The following is a 23,990-nucleotide window of genomic DNA, read 5'->3' as shown; positions in this document are numbered from 1 at the left end:
CAATTTAACTATGATAACAAGATGTACATTTTTCACATCTATTTTTGAATAACGTAAATGCAATAAGTGCAACTTTATTTTTTAATTCTTTTTTATAAAGACAGTTTCTGCTTGACTTTTTTTCCCTACTTGAAAAACCCAATCTAAAAACATACAAACTACTTTCCTTTCTAGTTTATGTCATATAGGTCTTGTCATATTCTGCTCATTTCTATGTTCATTATTACTAAAAGGGAGTCTTCTAAATCTATGTTTTGTGTTTAGATTCCTAGTTTAATTGGATTCAGTTGTCTTAAATTCTTGTTAGTCTGTTCATCTTTATTTATAGTTTATTTGACTCTTAATTCAGGTCCTTTGTGTTAATTAGTCTCTTTCCTTCAGATTCCCAGCCTGCATTGTGCCACAGCTATTCCTCCTCTCCCCTGATTAGTTCATCTGATTCCTTTGTCATTTTCCACCACTGCCTCACTATATACACTGAGTGGATTTCATTGTTCGTTGCTGGATTCTTCCATTACTCTGCATGACCCATGATTGCCCTCTAAGTTCCTTTTCTATTCATTATTAGAAAAACTCTTCAGTTCTGCCACAGTCTCTGAACTTGGATCCTTTACTAAACACACAACAAAATCCTATTTTTTCTTGCGTTTCTAAAATTAAACCTCTTATAGAGAAATGTTTTTTCTAAAGAGGTTCATTGTTATTTTGTAATTGCAAAAGAAAATGGGGGCACCATTTTAGTACCAACCCAGGGTAGGATCCTCCTAAATCAGGCCGTGGAGTCATGTCTGTTTATGCTCCCTTCCATGTGATATGCTGAAAATATTAATAGGAATTAAATGTGGGCACATTCTAGTTTTCTACTCTCGATCCAACATGTGAAATTTGAACAATAACAAACATGAAAACACACAAAGAAAGAGACGCGTGCAACACTACACACTGAACTTTGCAAGAGTGCAAAACTGAGAGTAGGTCTTGAGGGAACAGGAAACTGGCTTCCCTCCTCCCCCCTTCAATTCAAGCCCCCCACCCCACCCAACTCCACCGCTTCCCCCACCTCCTCCCCCTCGCTTTCCTCCCTCCCTCCTCCGGCACCACGCTATAGCAGGGAACTAGGCAGGCCAACTTGCAGAGTGCAGCTCAGCCTCGATAGCGGCTGCTTCCAACTGGGGCTTGTCGGAGAGCATCGCACTCCCATGTGCGCTGCTGTGCCCGCTGGATGTTGAAATCGCGCCGTGCGCCTCGCCAGGAGACACCATGTCCAACCCAACCCACGACCCGTTCTACTCCTCTCCGTTCGGACCTTTCTACAGAAGACACTCGCCCTACATGGTCCAGCCCGAGTATCGGATCTACGAGATGAACAAGCGGCTGCAGACGCGGTCAGAGGTGAGTCCGCCGGACGTGGCCGTCACACGAAAACGGGACACTGGAAGAGGGAGAGTTGGGAAGGTCCACGACGCGGAAGGGAGGGAGGGAAGAGTAGGATTTGGAGAGAGAGATAAGCTGTGACGGTCCGTCATTCAGGAGATACGGATGCCAAAGTGCCAAACATTCCTGAGGTGAAAGTAAACAGCAGTGTGGGAAGTCCACGCTGCAAACACGCAGCACTTATTTTAATCTTGGGACAAATAGGTACGATTTTTAGTGACAAAATAAAATGATTAGTGCAGGAGAGACTTACGTGTGGCAATTTAAAGTGTTAAACTGCGTTGCACAAGTGTCACCTGTGACCCACCTAAGCGGGAAACTCCATTAAAATCAGGATTTGACAGTTTTAATGGAAGACACAGGTTTTAAAGGGGGTGCGCTTAGAGGAAACTGAAGAGTGGGATTTAAAATAAAGAAGTCGAAAAACTCCGAATAGGCTGCAGTGACTGAGGCAAATTAGATGTATCGCCTCATGTAACCTATTTCATTTTCATACATTTACATATCGCCTGGCTTTAAAATATTTCCATAAACCGTTGGAAAAGAGTTCCTAAGTTCATGGAAGAGTTTCTGCTAAAGCGCAAATCCACCGTTCAACCCGTTTAAGCCAAATTTCCTCAATGAAAGTGGTCCTGATTGCAAATTTATGATTGCACATGGGGACGAAATAATTTCGTGTCAGTCTCCTGATGCTTCAAGTCGTTGGGCGCTAAGCGTGTGTGGCGCACAGTGTCACCCAGCCTGAACCTTTGGTGATCCCACGGTGAGCTGCATGGAGAGCATCTGTCTCCGGCAGCTGTTCCGTGATCACACATGTGTGAATCTGCAAATAAAAAGTTCATCTCAACATGTCAAGTTTAAAAGAGATTGACACAAAAATCTTGAATTAGTTTTAAATTATCCCACATTGTTTTGTTCCATTGACTTTCCTGTTCTTCATGTTTCAAGATTTCACCATAAAAATATTAAAATGTAATTCTATGTCCAAACTTCTGCTTGTCCAAATATATGGAAATGTGTAAATATAGCAATTCTAAGATGCCAAAAGTGACATATTCTTCTCATACGGTGTAAAATAAAACAGAAGTATACCTCAAATGCTCCGTCACTGAATATTTCACTTGCCATGCTTTCAATTTCTGATTACCAATTAAATATTTTCCAATTAAAATTTTACATATTTGGTACTTTAAATCAGTTTTTTATATATATATATAAAATGGTTGAAACTGAGTCGTGCTTCCTGCAGTTATTTTTGTCTCAATTCGGGCTTCAGTTGAGTTACTGCAGTCTCTTACAGAATGATGCTGACTTTCTAGAGGAGGAACTTGCAACTTTAAGCAGACCGACCACGGCAATGTTGCTGTGATGCAGCAGCAGCAGCAGCAGCAGCAGCAGCACCAGCCTCAGTCTGATACATTATTCATGCAGAGCCCCAGTGGACGTCAACTCTGTAGCACACATACCCAGAAACCAAGTGCAATCACCACGCACACAATCTCAGACACATGGACATGTAGCCACACATTTCCAGACGTTTGCGCAGGTCTAGGTGCACTACCATTTAAACCAATACTTTATCCTGCAAAATTCTGTATTTTTTAATATATTTCATCGTTTTGTTGCTGTTGGCTTGAGTTGTATTTTCAGCCTCCTCTTTGTCTTTTTTCTTTCCATCTTTCTTTCTTTCTTTCCTTCTTCAGTAGTCAGGATATACATCATATGCTTGTTGTATATTGTTTGACTACTGAAAATTGTGTCCTATTGGAGAGTAAAAAAAGCCTTGAGTTTTGTTTGAATCCAGATGTGTCATGTAGCGGGGTTCAGGCTTTTATCATAATTATCCTCATGAAAGCAAAACAGAAACCACAATGTTACCTAAAACTGCTTCTTTTATTGAAGAAAAAATCCTTAACTTTGTAGAGATGCTATATTTGTGTCCTGTAGCTTAGCTAAGACGTTGATGGGATACATGTTACACTTTCCACATGAAGCTGCAGCCGTTTATGTGGTTCCCTGCTGGACCGGACCGTGCATGAGAAATCAGTCTGCCGCTTCTCATCACTGAACTTTTAAAAGAGAGCTCACATTAATAAACTTCACCATGTAAGTAGAAGTATGAGGGTCAAAAACCAATTGGGGTCTTTGGAGAGAAATCTGCAAAAGATATCTAAGTTTATCAACAGTACTGCTGGGATTAAATTGCTGTTCTGTTATTCTCTGACATAATTAAACTAATCAGGTAAAAATTGATTGATTATTTCCTTTGCTTCTCATTCTGTTGGCACATGAATTTAAGAATTATCTGTTACATAAGCTGAATTCATTTTAGTTTAATTTCAAAAATATTTGTGTGCATTATACTATTTTGGCTTCTGGGATCTTTGGTCTTTTTTGTGTGAGTAAGCTGCAATAAAACTTAAGTAACTGAAATTCAAGCAGATTTATGTGGCATGAACTAAACAAATCACTGCTGCAGACCATAATGAAAATCTCCAGCATTTAACTAGATTTAAAAACTGGGACGATTCCTAGTAGATGTCACATGTCATTTCAGGAGGAGATCATTTTAGACCTCCTTTATTTATAAAAACTCGGGGAAAGATGGTTCTGCAAAATACCGACTCAAGAGAATTGGATACATGTGCATGCCTCACTTTTCAGTGAAAGTTTTAAAAAAACACATTGAAGTTTGTGACTGTATTGGGTTTAAAGTGTAGGAATACTTGTAAGAGGCACTGTAGATGTGCATACTATAGTGTTTTTCAGAAAAAAAGTACATTTACTAAGTAAAAAGAGTGTTTAAATTTAGTTGTCATTGAGATAATTTACTTGTGCTGGTTGCTATAGTTTAATGGTCCAGTCAAAAATGTTAACCTTACAAATAGATGCTTAATGTATTGAAAGAAGTGGCATTATTGGCTGCAACAAAAAGTTCAAACTGCACTTGGCAACCTGCTGAGGCTAAAATGACTCAGGACTACGGCTTTTGCTGTTGATATAAGTCGGTTTTTAATCGGTTCTCTTACTATGCTTCAGTTTGGCACCGCCTTCTGGAAAAGTGCTCAATGAATTCAGTGATGTTAATTCTGCTTTTTGAAATTCTCTCAGTTGTCATGTGCATTGGTGGGTCTATGAATTATTCTGCTGCTGATGCCGACAAACAATAGTGGGAACAGACTCACCTATAGCGAAATATCAAAATAGATTATTGTAGTACTGAATAATGATAGTTGTTAAAGTGAACAATACACATGCATTTGCTTGTCTGACATGAGAAATGCATTAGAGCTTCTTTATTTGTTCTGACATTTACATTTGACTGTACACATATTCACATCAGTGAGGTTTGTTTCTTAATCTTACAACAAAATGTGTCTTTATTTAACTTGATATGCATGTGGGTGGAGAGATATAAAATGTAGAGCAGAGACAGTGCTAATGATTGCACATACAATCTATCCTTCTGTTGCTTACTTTAACAGTCAGTTTTATGTTAACTGGTCAACAATACTTCTGGTTTTCTGCTTAGAAACTGCAGCCAAAAATCTTGGAGTTTATTCAAAAAATAAAATAATAATGGACTATAAGGGTAGTTGTTTTTATAGCAATTCCCTTCATTCTGTGCTTATTAGTGCTGCTGCTTTGGATGAATATGTGCTCTGATTCGAACATCGACTGAAGCATTTCTTCGTGGAGTTTGCATGTTCTCCCCACTCCATGTGTGGGTTTTATTTGAGTACACAGGCTTCTTTCCACATTCCAGAAACACACACTGCTGGTTAATTGTTGTTTCTAAATTGACCTTATGGGTGAGGCTGTTTGTCTCCATGTTGGTTCTCTAAATGGACCTGCAGCATGTACCTTGCCTCTGTCCCCATGATCGTGGGGATAAGCTGCAGTCACCCTGCAATGCTCAACACTGTATTTTGGGTATTAAATTAAATGCATTACGAAACAAACAAGTAACTATTCATTCATGTATTTAGTATCTTATTCAACTAAAGCCAAGGTGTTGCTAACAGTCAGGTCAGTTTTGTTTTCATAGAAGCCAAACGAGACATCACACAATTTAATATTTTGACTCATTCATATCTGAAGAAACTGACTATTACAGTTCAAAGCTAAGAGATACATTAACTGTTTCATTAAGAAGAAACATTTGAACTTGAACTTGAAGTCCTTTGAGTCTTTGTAATAAAACCACAATGGTTTGAGGGCTGCTGTTGAGTCTTGTTCAACAAATATACTTGTTAAGCCTTTTACATAGCAAATCTTTGTACCCATTTACACTAATAATAATAAGAACACAAGGGATTTTAGTGGGGTGTCTTCTAGAATTTCTGATCCTTGCAACCTCTGTCTAAACATTTTGAAAACCTCCAGAAAATTATTAAGTTTGAGAAAGGTAAAAATCGTGTAAATCTTGCTACTGCAGTTTAGCATTAATCCTCATGCTATTCTATGCATAGTCTCAATCTGTGCTAATGAATGTTCACTTACCTCATCATGCAGATTTCTTGAAATGGCTCCAAGTAATGACAGGATGCACTTCTTTTTTATTGCAGTTAGATACTAAGAGAATTGAACTTTCAGATGGCCAAGTGATCCTTAGATATTTTTAGCCCATTTAAAATGTATTTTATAATTCTCCAGCACACATGTCACAATAAATGGGTGACGGTAAGCTTAAAGGTCAACAAAATATTTCTTCGAATTGCTCTCCTTAATTACCAGTCTGTTCTTTTTACTACTTGTTTAGTTTATTTTATTTAATAGTGACTGATGTGAAATTATTTACATGATCTCACTAGAATTTTTCTGATCCTACCCAGGATTAGGATCAGAAAAAAAGATTTGACTAATTATTCAGTAAAATTTGACACTGCCAGAACAGAGCAGATTTATATTTAAGTGTCTTTGTAATCTGAATATTCTTATTATAACATTTCCACAGCCAGGTTTATGTGAGGACTAAGCTAAGAAGAGGCAACATTTTTTGGTTTTCTTGAGTTTGTTGAAGAACCTGGAGACTTTTATTTATAGCAGCAGTTCTATCTTTATTTTAATCTTTTTTGGTTTTGTTCGGACAAACAAGAAGAAATATTAACCTAAATATTAAAATGATTCAATATTTCCATTATCTGATAAAATAACTCTCTCGATCACTGAAAGAGAATAATTTATCCTAGTAAATTAATGTGACATGCTCTGTTGGGTTTGTCAGTTTTGCGTACTCAGAAAACTTTCCTCAGTATGCAGATAATATTTTTTTTTGGTGTGTTTTGTTTTCAGTAACAACCTTTGCACCTGCCCCGTAGTTTCATGGAAATATGGCCTAATAAAAGCCAACAGCGCAGCTGATCGCATGTTTGTCCGGGATCAGAGCTCACCTTTGAACTGAAACCTCTGCTGCCACTAAAGCAGACCCTGGTCCTGTGATTACTCAGGGTCTGTTTCTATCCCAACCTTATTACCTACTCCATTCATACTTATTACCTGGCTGGCTGTATTTCTGTGCCAGACCAACTGCTATCCCATTACCTTCATTTTAGTGAACGTGAACCTGCGCTGACCTGGCAATCTAAACAGGCTGTGATGTGGGTTTGATGCCATGCATACGGTGTGACCACATTGTTTCGGTGCTGTCGCGCAGAGGGCACAGACCTCCGGCGTTTGGAGGGAGCTGCGCTGATTTGTGGGGGAATTCGACACTTAAGCATATGCAAATGTACAAAGGCGGATTAACATTCAGAGGAGGAGCTTGATCGACCTCAGCTGGTGCAGGGCCATTAGCATAGAGGACATTAATATTCAGCGGCAGAGAGCGGAGACACAGAATAACACTGTAAGTAAAACTACAACACAGAGGGAGAAACAGGAGGAAAACAAAAGCATTTTAATGGAGCCGCTGCAATAATACCCGGCAGGCTGCATTCAGAGGCTTCGCTGCTGCTGCTGCTGTTGCTGCTGCTGACAGTGGGTCTAATGGTCACACTCCTCCTCAGCAGATAGACATGCGATCAGTAACAATGATTGGCAGGCCTTTTATTGGATTCTTGTGTCTATTGCACATAGTTAGTCTCATTCTCATTATTTAAATGGGCCTGCAGACCTGACTCATTGGCTTCTCTGTGGAACTGGGGGAACTGGAGTGTTCATTATGGTAAAATCCCTTGTTCCTGTCAGGAGCAAAGTGGATCTGTTCCCATCAGCGCGAAGTGTCAGATTGACATGAATAGGCTTATGGTGTAGAGGTCAAGTTGGCAGTGTGCTGTTAGGTTCACATGGAAGGATTAAAGATGAGCCACCAAGAACACAGCCAGAGGTTTATGTTTGAGAATCTGCCTTCCTAAGACATACTGTATGTACATTGTGGCCTTAATGGAGGCTTTTACTGCCTGTAGGTCATATGAAAACCGACATGTATTGAGTCTGATATCACCGTTGTACTGGAAATAAAAGCTTTGTAGCACCCACCCAAGAACATCTGGTTCTTGTCTTCAGCTGGGAAGTTCACAGTCGGCGTCCAGTCAAAAAACTGCAGTAGCTCTGATATTACTGGCTACAGCTCCAGTATGCAATGATGTAAACCTGACACCTGGGAAGACATGCTTACATCATACAAAAATTTGCTTTTAAAACACGTCTAGAGGCAAAAGAAAATCAGCCGTCAAAGAAGGAGACTGGATTGAGTCACAATACAAGGCTTCATGGTCTCTGGCAGTTTGCGCTCCTGTTTTTCTTTGGAATTGACCATCTTATGATTCTTTTAGGATGATTCATTTTTAATTTTAATTTAATTTAATGAAGATTCAAACATCCTTTTTTAGTAGTGTTGTTGATCCTTGTTCAACTGATAAACTTTGGTCAGTGCTGATTTTAATCATTCGGTGATCCGTTTAATGATTATTTTAACTGTATAAGAAATATGTCACGTTACTCTGCACAGATTTTCCCTCCTACACATTAAATAGCGAAACAAAGAAAAAGCAACACAGTCTCAATATGTCAAAAATGTTGTGTTTACTTCGCTTCACTGAATCAACAGCATTATTTTTATTTATTCCTCTATCAGCTGAATCTCTAATATGCTCCATTTTTATGATTCAAGGCTTATTGACAAAGAGCAGCCGTCTGCCTTTGTGGGCTTGTGAAACGTCGCTCAGTGCTCTCACATTAAAAACAAAGACATTTTGCATTTTCATAATTTGGCCAGTCACTGAAAGGACTGAATCGCATTAATCCTGCGTCTCTTCGTTAAGTCCCCGGCAACATCCGCCTCGCTAAATTAAAGAATAATAGTGCTAAAAGGTGAGCAGGCAGACTGATGATTTTGAAGGGACAAAGTAACCTTATCCACAGAAAGCTGGTGTCAGAGCTGAATACCTCATGCCTATTTATTGCTTTTTTTTTCTTAGAAAGCTGTTGTTTGGTGTGAAATCTCTGAATAGAGACAGAAAAAAAAATTCAATTTACCATCTTACAGTAAGTTTTCTGTCTTGTCTTATTCTGCTATGGAACACATCAGAAAATAGTTTAAACACTCCTGATTAGTCACTGACATACAAAAATGTAATGAATCTTTTAATTTTATAAAAATGTAACCAACAACTAAGACGCACACAGCTTGTAGCTGCTACTTGACTTTCTATGGGATCTTAAATCTCTTCCTTTATCTTATATAAAATTACTGCTTAGAGATAAATATAGGTAATTGACACAATATATGACCTAATATATGAAATGGGTATTAAAGATTTGTACTAAGAATGAATAATATATAAAAGTGTTCAAGAGTTAAAAGTGAAACCTGATTTTCTTTCTTTTCTAAAATACAGTGAATGTAACACCAATGTGACATGTAGCTCGTAAATATGCTGTTGCTTTCTTTGTAATAGTTGGACAACCATGTTTGTAAATTACAATCTAAACCGACTTGCCATTAATTGAATGTTTTTTTTATTATTCCATCTTTTTTTTTTTACCTAGTCACAAATAGAAAGAAAAACAAGGGCATGTTCATAGATTAATTAGTTCAGGGATACTCAAACTTTCTTTACGTATCACGGTTATAATCATTAATCAATAAAAGAAGAAGTAAACATTAATCAAACCAAGGCCTGTTTAGTTTTAAGTAGAAGCACAAAAATCAAAGTATCATTACAACTGCTACTATAGACTAAGAGGAAATGTTTATGACTTGTAGCAAGGGATTTTTGGTTTTTCTGAGGAAATAAATGATTGAGTTATCTCGATTATTAAAATTCCGTCAGACAAATCATCTGCCTGTTAGCTTAGTTAAATTATGTTCTACTAGTTAGCGCACCATATTCCAGTCGGGTGATTATTTGTGTTGCGCCTTTACTTCCGCCTATTAGTTCTTGACGATTGCTGAGTGCTAGCAGCATAACATGTAATTTTCAAAGTCGGTCCGTGGCATCCAGGGGGATTTCATTGATTTCCAATAATATCTGGGTTCTTATTGTTTTTTCAAGGGACCAATAGGCATTCTTAAAATGAATGAATGAATGAATTGGTGTATGAATACGACAGCCTTTTTCCTTCTGGAGATGCTGCCTAGCGCTGGTGAAGAGTGAATGGCGACAAAGTTCATGGCGGTTCTGTGGATACAGATGGAGAGGAAATTCATATTTGCAGCCTGATTTTGACTCACCCCTGATTTGATAGCTTTCAACACCAGAACCACAAAGGGTCAAACTAAAAGAACATATACTTGGTCATATCTGGTGGTTGACTTACTTACTAACTCTTTGTCACCTTTATCTCTTATTTAGCAGGAAGGATTATTGACTTTTCTGCTCCAACAGCAGTTTTGTCTGCCTGGAGGTCACTCAGAGATTAGTAACTGTCAGTTCTGCTACAGGTCATTAAACATCGTGGTGGATCCTTAGTTTGAAATTAGATCTGGATGAAGAAAGGTACCAAATGACCCTGAACACCAATTCAGTGTACAGAAGAAAAACAAGATTTTTACAAAAATATAGCAAATTCTATGATGCAAGCAAGAACGTTTATCACTACGTTGATCAGACGCCTCTCCTGATCTGATTGAACAAGAATTTCCAATTAGTGTACTGGTTCTGTCTTAGAGTCAGAACCTAGCTCTGCTCCTCAGAAGCATCTGGAGGAGGAGATGTCAGGAGTGCTTACCAGCCAATCAGAGAGGTCTTATGGTAAAGCCAGAGATTCAACAGATAAGAAAAAAAAAAAAAAAAACAACAACAATTTGATTGGTTGTTAAAAAAATAGACTAGCTTTTAGGTACAGAGACATCTTACTCTCTCAAAGAAGACAACATATGATTAATTCTATTGAATCCAAAGAGATTTACATTTAAAGTTTAGCTCACAAACCAATATTTAAAAGTATGACTTATTGCAGACTGTTTCAAACCTTTATGAAATTCAAATTTTCTTAGAAAACAAAAATCTGACATTTTTTGACAAAACTCTTGTAGAATAACATTCAAAGCTCTTTTAAAAATTAGATTCTCAGAAGCTTCGTATGGGAATTAGAGGTTATTTTGACTCAATCTAAAAAGCCTGATAAGGACATTCTGAGTTGACCTTGGAAGGAGGAAAGTAGTTTTTGTAGTTGATCAAATCAGACGTGTTTGTGTAGATGACAGTATTGATTCTGTTGCTTCTCATTTAACGCAGCTGAACAATTAGTGTGGTAATGCTTTAAATATTTGGATTGTGAAATGTGTAATGTCGTATTATGTACTCTTAAACGGATATTTTTGCTTTAGTGTCAAAAATAGCATACCCTTACAGATTTTATGATTTCTGTCCTGATGTGAAAATATATAAAAATGGTGCTTCTTAGCAGTGTCCCATTGTATGTATGATGTTGGAAAAGGATGTTTCCAGAGACTCATGAAAATGTATAAAAAAAGAAAAGAAAATCACAAGCGTCAGTCACATCCAGCAGGATGCTCGGACAATGGACCCACCTTTTTCCTGGCTCTTTCCCATGGTTCCTTCCAGGCAGCTCTGCCCCTCAGATAACAGAGAAGACAGACGTGCCTGCAGTCAGTCTGTGTCCTGTTGTGTTCTCTGCTTGGCTTGGTTGACAACTCCGTCCTGAAACTAAGAGGTCACAGGTTGAAATCTTGGATCTGAAACAGTTTGTGCTCATATTGTTTGGCAAATATTTGAGTGGCACAGTGAAAGCTTGAACTGTAGGACATTAGTTATTCAAATTATTCTGCTTTTTTTGGCCTAATGACAATGTTGCTTTTAAAATTGACTTCCTAAATATAACCTGTGGCAGACTTTTAATTATCTTTTATGGTCAACATTTATTAAATTTATTTGAAATAAAACACATTGAAAAACAATTTGGAGTCCATCAAAAAATTAAAAAGTGAAAAATTTTATTTGGCTAAATAAAACAAAAATATAAAATTATGAGATAGACTTCTAATCCTAGTCAAAGGGTTTTCATAGTAAATCTGTGTGTACACAAAAGAGAGGAACAAAAGAACAAATAAAATTGTTTGTATCCTCCTAATCTTGGTCTCCCTAATCAGCTTTGTTAACTAATCAAGGGTTTATCTTCTTTTCCATAAGTCGAACAATTAGCAATCCAGAAGGTGCATCCAGAGAGGTATGACACCAGGTTTTATTGTTGCATGCAGCTTGGCTCATAAAAAGCTGTGCAACTCCAGCTGCATATTTTTACCAGTGGAAGCAGCAAATATAGAGAGGGAAGTTTTACTCAAGGGAGGTTTCACCAGCAGCCAGGCTCTGCTTTGTGCTGCTTTCTAGCTGTTTCATCATTTTGCTGATCAGCTGTTTGAGTCTAATGGAGTTTTTCATGTAAATGAGCTGAGCTTCATAATTCTGACCAAGGATGGAGACAGACTACAGACTGTAAATTTATTTCATCATTACTGATATTGTTATGGGTACTGCACCCTTCTCGATTAAATCTTTGCTGAAAAGTTGCACCTGTGACTCAGTGTCTGCATCAGTGATGTGTCATTGCGAGTGTTGTACAGCAGCGGATCTTCAACTTTCCAAGAGGGCTGGCTAATTGTGAAAGTTTTAGGATATTGTTTGATTTAAAAACTTTACCAGCAGAAGAGTTGAGTTTACACAGAATTAATTACCTTCTTACAGTCTAGACTAGAGCAAGCTGTGACTCCAGAATTATTTCATATTTTATCTTTGTGAAACAAATTCATTTGGACACACTGGCACTGTAAATGTGGGTTTTGAGTGATGTCAATAATTAGCCTCTCAGTAGTAGAACCTCAGACTAATTTTTAATCCAGTGGAGTTAAGCTCACTATTGATCTTGTTTGATTCATGAGGTCAGATGAAGCTAAAACAATCTAACATTTGTGGAAACTCTTAACTGCTTTGGACAGGTTCACTGCAAGAATGATGTAAGGAATATGTCTGTGTCAAACTTACACATAGGATTTAGCTACTGCATTGCTAAATCTTAATAGTTTACAAAAATACAACCTATTCATTTCAAGCATAATGAAAATACATTAAATAAAAGATTATACTGTGAAAATTAATCATGCTAAATTATTAAAAAATGGACTTGTGTATTTAGCGCTGATTTAAAAATGGTAGCTGTGTTTGCTTCAACTCCGGTTGAGATAGTTGAAGATTTTAAGACATCCTTTAACGGATAAAAAGAAATAACTAAAAATGGAAAATCCACACCAAACCTGGATTCATTAACATAGACCAGTAAAAACCTTGTAAGGCATTTTAAAGACTGTGTCTATGAACGCTATGAGTGGCTAACAGCTAGCACTGAGCACAACAACCTGTGGATTTTATTTACAAATAATGGGTGAGAGTTACTTTTCTATAAGCCTACATTCTCATACAAATTTTACTTAATATTTTTCTTTTAATCGTTCAAATGTGCTATTTGAACACGTATGGACTGATGTTGAGCTGAACTGAGAAACAGAAAAGTTTAGTTAAATTGCTGACTGTTCAATTATATGCGCTGTTGCATGTTTATTTTGTTAATAGATACATCGATGTATTGAAATGTGCATTGTTCCCTTACTTGACATATTTTTATTTATTGGGATATAACTGGATGCCTGTTGCTCGGTGTGTTTTTTTCATTAAACTTTTATTGATTTTTTTTCTGAATGAGCAGATACTTTTTTTGTAGATTTGACTGATATCTTGAGGAAAATATCTCCTGTCAGTAAGTCAGTGTCGCTCCTCAGTGTGTATCTGCAGCACAAGTGACTTTATTGCTGCTGTAGGAATCAATCCGGCTCCATTCTGGGTGAAAGCCAGCAGTCTTGAATGTTGTCTCCCGTCATTTTTCAAGCTTGTTCTGAATCGAGTTTCTCTCTTTAAAACACCAGACGAACGACTTGTGTGTATTTACTCTGACCTTTCCTACATTGTTGCTCTGTGGCACGTATGTGAACCAGCTCTGTGACTCCAGTGCATGAAGTCTGATGCAGTGAAAGAGAGGGACAATGGGAGGGAAGAAGAAGCCCAACTAAATTAGCAGATATGAAATTAAACTTGGGGACTTCTTCAGTGACTTCATCCAGAGAGATAAAGTTCATTTCTGGGGAACGTGTAGAGGCTGTTCAAGGGCAATGACTTTTTCCCGCTGCATTCATTTCTCTTCATTTCCTTAATGCGTGGCAGGTGGCTGTATGGTGGCCAAATGCAGCAGCATGTATAGTCTGCACTCTAGACCCACGGGAATAAACATGTTGATGTCTAACATTAGTGTGTCCTGGGTCTTAGAAATGATCACAGCAATGGCTATATGGAGGGAATTGCTTTACTTTGTCAGTTTAAGCGCCACTAACAATACATTGCCAATGAGGTAAAGGTTTATTCTCTCAGGGATCGCTGTCTCTTTGTATTTATTTAGCATCTCACTCAGCCATACTGGGAAAACCAGAAAATGAAACAGTTAGTTCAAACCAAGTCAGCCTAATTTTGTTGTTCTTTAACTAACAAATATTAACTGTAGGGTTTTCAAAACAATAATGGTTGTTTTTTGTTAACTGTTGAAAAAAATAACAGAGCAGCATCATTACATGAAGGAAAATAGCCACAATAGTATTCAAAAAGTCCAATTTGTTAAGAATAAATAGTAAATAAAATTTTTATTAGCTGCTGGAGCTGCTACTTACAAGTTTTATACTTAGTATTTTTGTGTGCATTGCAAACCTGCAGCGTATTCTTTTATACATTATTTTATTGACCAGTGAATCTGGGTTTCATTAACAATCTGTTTTTGACACCTTTTAACACCATCCACGGTAAAAGGAAAACAAAAGTTTGTAATATCATCTAGCTGAGGCTCTGAATGTTCCAAAGATATGAGCATAGTCCAAAAAAAGTGATTAAAAATTAACATTCAAAGCAAAATGCTTTTAATGTTTATGATGTCGGAGATTAACTTTTATACATTTTGTTCCCACGGGATTAACTGGAACCACATTGAAATAAATTTTTATCCAAATTGTGGGTAAACTAGTTTATCACCATTTTCATAAACATACTTTATTAAGACATGAAAATGACAGAAAATTCAGAAAATTACTCTCGAGTAACAGCATATGAAAAAATCCAGGATAAGAAATAATTTAGTTTTAAAATGTTGTAAATGCAAAATGTCATAGGTTTGGTTTGAAATAACTATATGTGGAGAATTAATGGAATAAAGTTGTAATTGACCACAGATTAGTTAAATCTTTTTTGTGCCATCTACAAATGAAAAAATTAAACTAGGTAAGATTTTATTTAGTGAAATTTGTTATTCATTGTACAAAATTAAATTTATGGGTAAATAAACTTAGGAAAACTAAACTTTGATAGGAAAACAGCCAAAGTTTGTTAAAAGGGAAAGACGATATGGACTAGATTTTATGTGGCATGGACTTCAAAAATTATATTTCTAAGAATAATAAGACATGTTTTCTCAGAGCTTAAAAAAGCAAATACAATAAAAATCAAATATATTTAGTATCAAAATTAACCACTTCCACACAACAGTTCAGTTCACCACATAAAGTGGGGTAATTATGCCACTATATGGTAAATTATTTATGCATGTAATTGGATTATTGATGATCTTCTCATGGAGCCAACAGTGGAAAACATGTTAAATAAATAGAAACATTTTTCCAGTTTGCTGTGAAGTGTGGTTAATATGAATCAAATCTGATAACTGATTTCAAAGTGCTGGTAAAACTTTTCTCCATGATTGTCATAGTTGACATTGTCAGGTTTTCATGATAGATTCAAAATTATTTAGCAAGAAATATAATTTCTGCTATTGTTCAAGTAAAAGGTTTGTGAAAATAGGAACCTTTGTACCACCTAATGTTTTCAAAAATCTGGACTAAATGTCCAAAATGAGACTAAATGAGAGTAAGTTATCGATTGAAGAAAACAGTTCGATATTGTTTGATCCCTCTCTTGATTGGAGGGATGTTGACAGAAACTTTCTGTAAACATGTTTGTAGCACTTGGGATTCGATTAGAAGTGCTTTTCATTATTAAGCCCATTTGTAAATTATCTACAAAATGACTCTAAAGAGGAAGTGACAGTATGATAGGTTTGCTCACATTAAAGTTGTTTTCAGTTGAACTTTAAGGGCACACGCCCAGTTTTTGAATTTGTCTAGTATCTACAGTAGGTTGCACAAACACTGTAAAGTGAGTCACTTGGCACAAATTTTAATCTTTTATTGTCAACTTATGTTCGTCAATGAGCTGAAGCAGTTTAGATTTATTTATTTATTTTTTTGCCGCTGTACATTTTTCTTTACACAACCGTCAGCTGCACTATGAACTATTCAAAAGCTGAATAGGACCTCAGTCATTGGTAATTCTGCAAGGTCAGGCCCTCAACACGCCTACACTCTTGAAGGCTTTTCTGCCACAAGAGGCTGAAGGCGATAACAAAAAGATTTGGACTGACAAAAGCTTCCTGGGAAACCCCTCCATGTTAAACAGAGGCAGTGGGAAAAAGTGAATGCAAGCATGTTTATTGTACATTGTTCTCTTTGAAAGCATGCCGGTTTGTTTGTGTGTATATGCATCTCTTAAGGGCATGCTTGAGTGTTTTCATGAAACTCTGACTGCCTTCCCATTCTGTATGGATGTTTCTTTATGCCGGGACTTAACCCTCAGCTCTGTTGCTATTTACTGAGGATCCTTACTATGCTGTCTGTCCAATCCACTTGATTCCCTGTAAATCCCCTGGGTCTGGCCTGTGCTGGTGATTTGTGGTTGGCTAGTGGGCAATTGACACATTGATAAATCCCCCTCAGATGGGGTGCGATTCATTTGAATCAATAGAGCCTTATCGTCTGACGGGCGTCAAGGCCGTCACGGCTGCGACTGTGTCAGTTCACCTAAGGTCCCTTGGAGTCAGCCTGATTTGTTGCTTTTGACAACAAACATCGTCATGCCACGTGGTTCGTCAGAGAGTCCACGGGCGTGAACGAAGGCAGGATGTTGTCTGTCACTGGGTAGCAGCAAGGAGGATGGGAGACAGCGAGAGTGAGACAGATGTGAGAAGAGGCAGAGAAATATAAAAATAAAACGGAGTCTAGCAGCGGAGAGTGATGACGGCTTTTTTAAAATAGTAAATATTTAGCTTTATTACAAAATGAAATCAAAACTACTTACACTCTTCATTGCATCAGGCTGTGATTCTTCTCTGAGGCTGCTTTAGTTCAGATGTGGGTTTCACATAGCTTGTGTTGTCTGGCCTCCAGTTTCTCCTCTCTTCTAGATCTCGACTGTAATCTGGCCAGTCTGGTGGCTCAGCTTTGCATAAGTTGTAATTCAGTGTCACACCAGGAAGAAGCTGTGAGGCAACTCCAATTCTAAGTAGGACTTCATATTTCATAGTGGGACATATACAGCTGTAGGCTTGGTCTGATCTTTGGGATCAAGGTAAACACATGAAGTTTAAAAATGTAAACTTTCAAAAACTATTAACCCTACTGGTTACTGTTTGATGGCGCAGTTGGTGTGTTGTATCGCAGCTAGAAGATCTCTGGCTCAAATCCCAACCTGAGGTGTTTCTGTATGGAGTTTGCATGTTCTCCCTGTACAGGCATGGCTTTTCTTTGAGTACTGCAGTTTCATCCCACAGTCCAAAGACATAACTCTTATCTGGTCTCTCCAAATTGTCTATAAGGATGTGAGTATAACTGAAGTTTGTTTAAAACTTCAGGTAAAAATATTCAAAATTCTGCACATTTACTTGAAAATTACAACTGGAGTTCGTTTTAGATTTTAATTACATTATTCAATCAGTAAATCAATATGCTAGATGGTTAGTGCAGTATAGTAGCAGTAGGAGATTAATTGTGTTGAATGCTGAAGCTAAATCCTCCTCATGAGCATGAAATTTGCTGGTTATTTTCAGATTCCTCTGTTGTCTGCATCGGGAGACTTTTCAATAAAGACACAAACAAAACCACATCGTCTGTGGCTGAATCCTGCTGGGCCAAACACAGCTAATGGAGACAAAACAATAGACATCGTTGTCATCTCTGCTTCTATGTGAAATGCTCTCTTTCTTTAGGGTGGTCTGAGTCAAATCGCGGGCAGCTGCAAAAATGAACTGCATTTAGTTTGAGTGGAGAACATTGTTTTTTGGAATGCTTTAGTTCAGAAAAATATTGAAAACAGGAAGAGAAAGGAAAACTATCTGTGGGAAAGTAGCATGTAACTAATACTAAAAGAAAGAGGTTTTAACACAAACAAATTCAGCAACCAGTTGTCATCATTCAGACCTAAACGTAGGGGAAATTTATATCATGCGTTTATGAGGCAAGAGTTCTTCAACTTTCAGCTGAGTTTTTCTATAAAACTTTGCTTTACTGCAAAGATTTGTTTTGTTGTGTTACAAACATAGTTCTACACATACAATTTTTTATTTATTATTGCAAACTAATGTAATAAAAGATATTTAAATCTCTGATGAAAATCAGATTTTGACATTTGAACATGATGTTAGAGAATTCCTCTTTAAATAAATGTAAACCTGGCCTTAAAACACATTGATTTGAAGTACAGTATGTTAGAGTTTTCAGTTTGTGAACTTGCTAACTTTAAAACAAATTATTTGTAATAATCTATAAGAAAGTTTATTTGTTTTGACTTTCTTAAAAATTGTTGTAGCTTTTCAGCAGCAGGATGGTTGAGGGCTGCTGTGTGAGTGCAGTGAGCGTGTTGGTTACCCTTCACTTGACTGTCAATCCCGAGAGTGCCTGCCTCCTCCTGCTGCTGGATTATGAGGTGAACTCCGTCTGAATGCCGACCAGCACCAGATTCAGTCGCACTCTCCCTCCGTCTCTTTTGTCCCGGTGTGCCACTCTTCTCTGTCTTTCTGAAATAGATGTATTCACATGACACCACACACATGCTGGCTGTTCACACCTGCTGATTCTCACAGTATGACACACACACACAAAAACACTCCGCATTGCATGCAGCTTATCCCCAGCGGACATATAGTCGGGGCCGTACGTTAGCTTACCAGATTCAATTTATTTTTCTGAATTTTTTTTTTAAGTGAGAATGCACTCAGACAAACTCCTGGCATGTAATCAATTATCAGTTTGTTTTACTGTGTAATACTGAGGGGGAGTGATGTATTTTTGCACCGTTGGGGTGAGCAATTACTCTGATTGACCCAGTGGGAGCGCTATAATTACAGGTCAATAGTGTCCTTTTAAAGGTGACGTCTTTAGCTCAGTTTGTGGCAACAAAACAAGTGACTATGGAACACAGATGCTCAAGATTTTGCTTAAGGTCATTTGTTAATATTTTTCTAGTTTATGCAAAAATGTAATTTATTATTTGTGTGTTTAAATAAATTACATTTTATAATAAAATAAAATATGTATTGCTTTCAGATCTAATAGTTTGCAGCTGGTTTCTTGTTGGTGCGAATTTAAAGAAATACCTCTGAAAAGTGGAAATCAAACTTTATGAATATGTCCTTAATACAGTTTTATAAACTTGACTAAATCATAATATTTTCTGTTAAAAGGTTCTGCTTTTTACCACAACAATTAGCTTTATCTTTTCCAAAAGTTGAAATGTATTGTACATTTATCAAAAAACTTGCAAGATCTTACAGTAGAGATGTTAATGCTGAAAAAAATGAGAGTTTGCAGTGATTAGAGCTCTCGCTTGTGAAATCTCACTTGTATCGTGCTTACCATCAGTTCATGATCGTCTATTGATCACCCGGCTTGATTAGGGTTATGTTCCGGGACTGCGCTCCACATGCCCTCCTCTTTGCATCGGGCTTGCCGCGGATGAGACACGCTGACCCGCGGGGCACTCCGGTCACCGCTCATCAGGCCTGACACTGCTCGATGGTGACAACGCTAATTGTCAACATCTGGGAAGTGCTTGCCATTCTTCAGCTCTTGCGCAGACTGAAACGTGGGGATCTGTCATAACATGTCAGAGTAAATTATCATCAGCTTAACGTCGCTGGTGGAAGAGGGAGGTAGGGGCATGGGGGTTATACCGGCAGAATTATCAGGAGCTTTTCCGCTGAAGATGCATAGTAAAAAATTCAATTTACCAGAGCCAGTGGTAAAAATACTTTATAGAAGTTTCCTACATTCTCTGTTTATTGCTACTGCTAAAGCCGCTATTTACTATACTATTGTTGCTACTGTCAAAGTTATTAAAAATATTAACAGTCAACTACATTAGAGCTTGAGCTGGAGATGTGTGGTTTATCTTGAGTAAAAATACTGCATATTTTACTGTATTTTGGCTTTAAAAACAACCATTTGACATATGCAAACTTCTAATAGTTTTAAGTTCAGATAAACAAGAAATACTGCTGTTGAAATGTGTTATTTTTATTAGTAGTATTAGTAGTTTTATATTGATACTCACAGGAGCATCTCAGTAAATCAGAATACCATAAAAAAAAATTCCAGAACTGTTGGTCAAAAATAAAACCCACGAATATTGATTGCACACATATATGACAAAGACTAAAGAAATTATAAAGACTGCTTGGTAATTTTTGAGGTAACTTTGGGAGTTGACAAACTTTATGTCAGTTAACAAATTATGCAGGTTACCTGAACTGGTAGCTGGGCTGCTGTAGGTGTTTTATTAAGTTAACAAATATGCTAAAACTGTACACTACTGCCAGACAGCTTTTGCTTAAAATCAGTGTTACTTTGAGAGAATTGATGTGCATACTTCTTATTGTTTTGCCTGGATACCGTAGCACCTTGTTGATGCTGTCTTTCTCTTAGCAAAGGAAAAATAGTTGGAAAACTCCTCCTGGATAACAACATTCAGCAACATGCGGGGGAGGGGAAACTCCTCTCTGCAGTGGCTATAGATATAACTAGGAAGTTCTGTCTTTTATGGAATTATATGTTTTCAGATTTACGCTGTTCATTTCTGTTCCAACAGTTTTCATACTAATTTAAATCTTGTAAAACTGTGGTTCAAATACGTTATTTAATTTGAACATAAATTGAAATATAAAATGTGCATTTTTATATTTTTAAATGTAACAAACAAAGCTGTCACATTATACTACACAAAATTTTATATCAGGAAGAATCAATATTGAATTTGTATAAAAATGCAATAGGATGCAACGACCTTGATGAAGATTATTTGTCAAATGTTTCCTATACGACACTGAATCAATACAAACCTGTTGGTACTTCGTGGTACATCATATGCCTACAAATCTAGACTAAAAACTGGGTTTTTAGTCTTAAAATCTAGACTAAAATGTTTTTCTTTTCACAGGAAAGCGACAGTTTGTGGTGGGACGCCTTTGCTACAGAGTTTTTCGAGGAAGATGCTACCCTCACACTTTCCTTCTGCCTCGAAGATGGACCAAAGAGATACAGTAAGATTACTGCAGGCATCTCATTTTTTAAATTAATTTTAATGTTGTGTTTGTTAGAATGAACTGGAAAACTGTGAAACTGTTTCATCGTCAAGACTCGTTTGTTGAGACATTCAACGTGTTACATGCTGCTCTTCCTGCTGTTTTGCTTTTACGAGCTTTATATTTTCCACTTCATGAGTCATTGTTGTGCTAATCTGATCTTGTGAAAATCTTTCCAATTCAATTTATCATCATTACTATTATTGCCATCTATCAGTTAGATGGGTTTTTATGACATTGTAGGAGGCAAAGTTGAAACAGGTTGTGAAGCAAAGCTGTTGTTTTACAGAAAGTCTTAGCTTTCACATAGATTAAGACCTCTGTCTGTGGTGTTCATTATTCCTCCAAATGATTTTTTGCTGAAGTAAAAAAAAGACATATTGTATTTTTACTTCTCTTTAACCTGCTACTTCCTTTACCAAGTTTTTAGTCAAATAATTGATTTCTTGCTCTCCCAAAATACCTCTATGACACCTCACTGAAAACAGAAAAAAAATGTGTGAACTTTCTCAGTAAAGATTTTTACCTCTGAAACAATATTTTTTACACAGCATTCTGCTCTGTGTCCCTGAGAAAATTGTTATCTCTCTCTCTCTCTAGCTTTTACTCTGCATGTGTTTGAACATTGACGCAATGTCACACCCAACTACTGGCAACCTATTTCTAAAAGTTTCATCACAGGCCTAATATGTGGGTTTCCCTTTCACAAATTACTTTTTTTTATGTGGACACTGTTTTAACTTTAGAAAATTATTTACATTTTAAAAAGCATCTATTTTTTAATTGGAAAAAGCATTTGATGTTTGGTGAAAAATCTCTCTCTCTCTCTCTTTATATATATATATATATATATATATATATATATATATATATATATATATATATATATATATATATATATTTATTTATTTATTTTTTTTATATTATATATATATATATTTTTTTTTTGCAAGTATACATGGGTCTGTAGATATGTCTGTAATAACCCACTAGGCAGTCATGTTCACCCATTTTTCTGGGTTCTAACACATCAACTTCAATGACAATATTTTCTTTTACTGTCTTTTTCAGTGTATGCTGGATGTTACTTTTCTTTTCCACCTTGAGGATTTGTAGAATCATTCATTTTAGATCTTAAAAGTTTGTTATGCTTCAGTTTCTGAACTCAGTTTTGAACTCATGAAACAAAAGAACTTTATGTTATACATTTTGTCATATAAACTGCAAAGCCGATGCTCTGACTGAGTTTGTAATTTTTTTCCCTCCATCTCATTTGCATGTTTTGTTCTGAAACATATTGAAAATCACACAGACATAGATAAGGACGTGGTGCACTGAAATAACCAGATGTGTGAGTGGCGTCGGCTGCGTTTGCGTGTGTTATTGTGTGTCGCAGCTCACTGGTGGGGGAGGAGGAGGAGGAAGCGAGAGCAGAGATACATGCAGTGGAGGAGTGTTGTTAGCTGGGCTCAGCTTTGCTTTTCAAATGTAAAAATAAAAATCCCCACCGGTGTAGAGATGGTAACCCTGTTCCCTCGGGAACAGGAGGCTTAACACCATGGCGATGATGACTCACCGTTAGTTGTGAGCTTTTGTCGATTCACATTCAGGTGTGCTAAGTTGCACACATGTTCACACAAACACCTTCCCCTTAAAATGCATTCCAATTTTACTAGTTTGTCGAAGAAAAGCAAAATATTGGAATTTGTTGTTGTCCAAGACTGTGCATAACCAACTACTGCATATGATAATTATTAATAAATAACAGTTAAAGGGATGTTCTTATGACCAGTTTTAGTGTTTAACGTCTGCTGATTGGACATTGCAGTCAGAGCTTTGAACCGCTTGACCCAACAAAAAGAAAAACTTTGTAGTTTTCAGTAAACAACATCCTGTCAGATATTCAACTAATTAAAACGACAATAAACGCACCAAGATAATTCAAGACTTTTCAACAGTTAATGGTTTCTTATGGTATCTAACTTAATGAATGAGAATAACTCAATATTTTTGGGGGGTTTACATGAAATGTCTTGATTGGCTTATTGCTATTCATTCCATTCTGTCCCCATAATACATTTTTACATTTAAACATTACTTGCACAAGAGCAGAAAATCCTGTGTCACATAATAAAAGAAACAGCTAAACCTGGCACCCTGTAGAGGATTACTGGTTAAGTTTCCTGATTAAGGTTCAAGACCATGAAAGCACCGCCTGTCAACCAATCAATACATTGAGAAAATAAACTAAGGGACTAATGTTGATTAAAATGCATACCTTTGAAAACATTACATTGTTATTGACCTGTTCAACCAAGTTTCATTTCATGTGTGAGTAAAAGATTTTGAAGGTTTGTGGCCCTATTTAGTATAAAATTAGAATGTAAACAAACAAAATGTTTGTGATATATCTCATGTTTTTGTGTAGATTTTCATTGGAAAATATGACCCTCAAAAATGTTTCAGAAAGTGTCCAGCTGCTTCATGTGTGCTAGTAAGTTCACCAAATCACTGGAAGGGCCACCAATGGCCCCTGGTCAAATTTGGATATCTCTGCTTTAAATCTATAAAACGCAGTTTTAGACTGGGGGAATTTA

General features: G+C 36.8%; 1 protein-coding gene across 4 annotated transcripts in view; it reads left to right on the top strand.

Annotated features, from left to right (window-relative positions):
• The first annotated feature begins 1,124 nt into the window (after positions 1–1,124).
• Positions 1,125–23,990, top strand: part of ldb2a (LIM domain binding 2a) — a 92,756-nt gene continuing 69,890 nt past the window's right edge. For all 4 annotated transcript variants that reach the window (XM_044126523.1, XM_044126522.1, XM_044126521.1 and 1 more), the window contains exons 1-2: positions 1,125–1,392; positions 21,249–21,351. In XM_044126523.1, the coding sequence (XP_043982458.1) occupies positions 1,261–1,392; positions 21,249–21,351 (235 nt within the window). In that variant the 5' untranslated portion in view covers positions 1,125–1,260. The remainder of the gene's footprint in view (positions 1,393–21,248; positions 21,352–23,990) is intronic.

The sequence above is a fragment of the Gambusia affinis genome, linkage group LG09 (genome assembly GCF_019740435.1).
Source record: "Gambusia affinis linkage group LG09, SWU_Gaff_1.0, whole genome shotgun sequence".
NCBI classification, from domain to species: domain Eukaryota; kingdom Metazoa; phylum Chordata; class Actinopteri; order Cyprinodontiformes; family Poeciliidae; genus Gambusia; species Gambusia affinis.
Note: the sequence above shows the minus strand (reverse complement) of the source record. Positions and strands in the feature narration are given on the sequence as shown.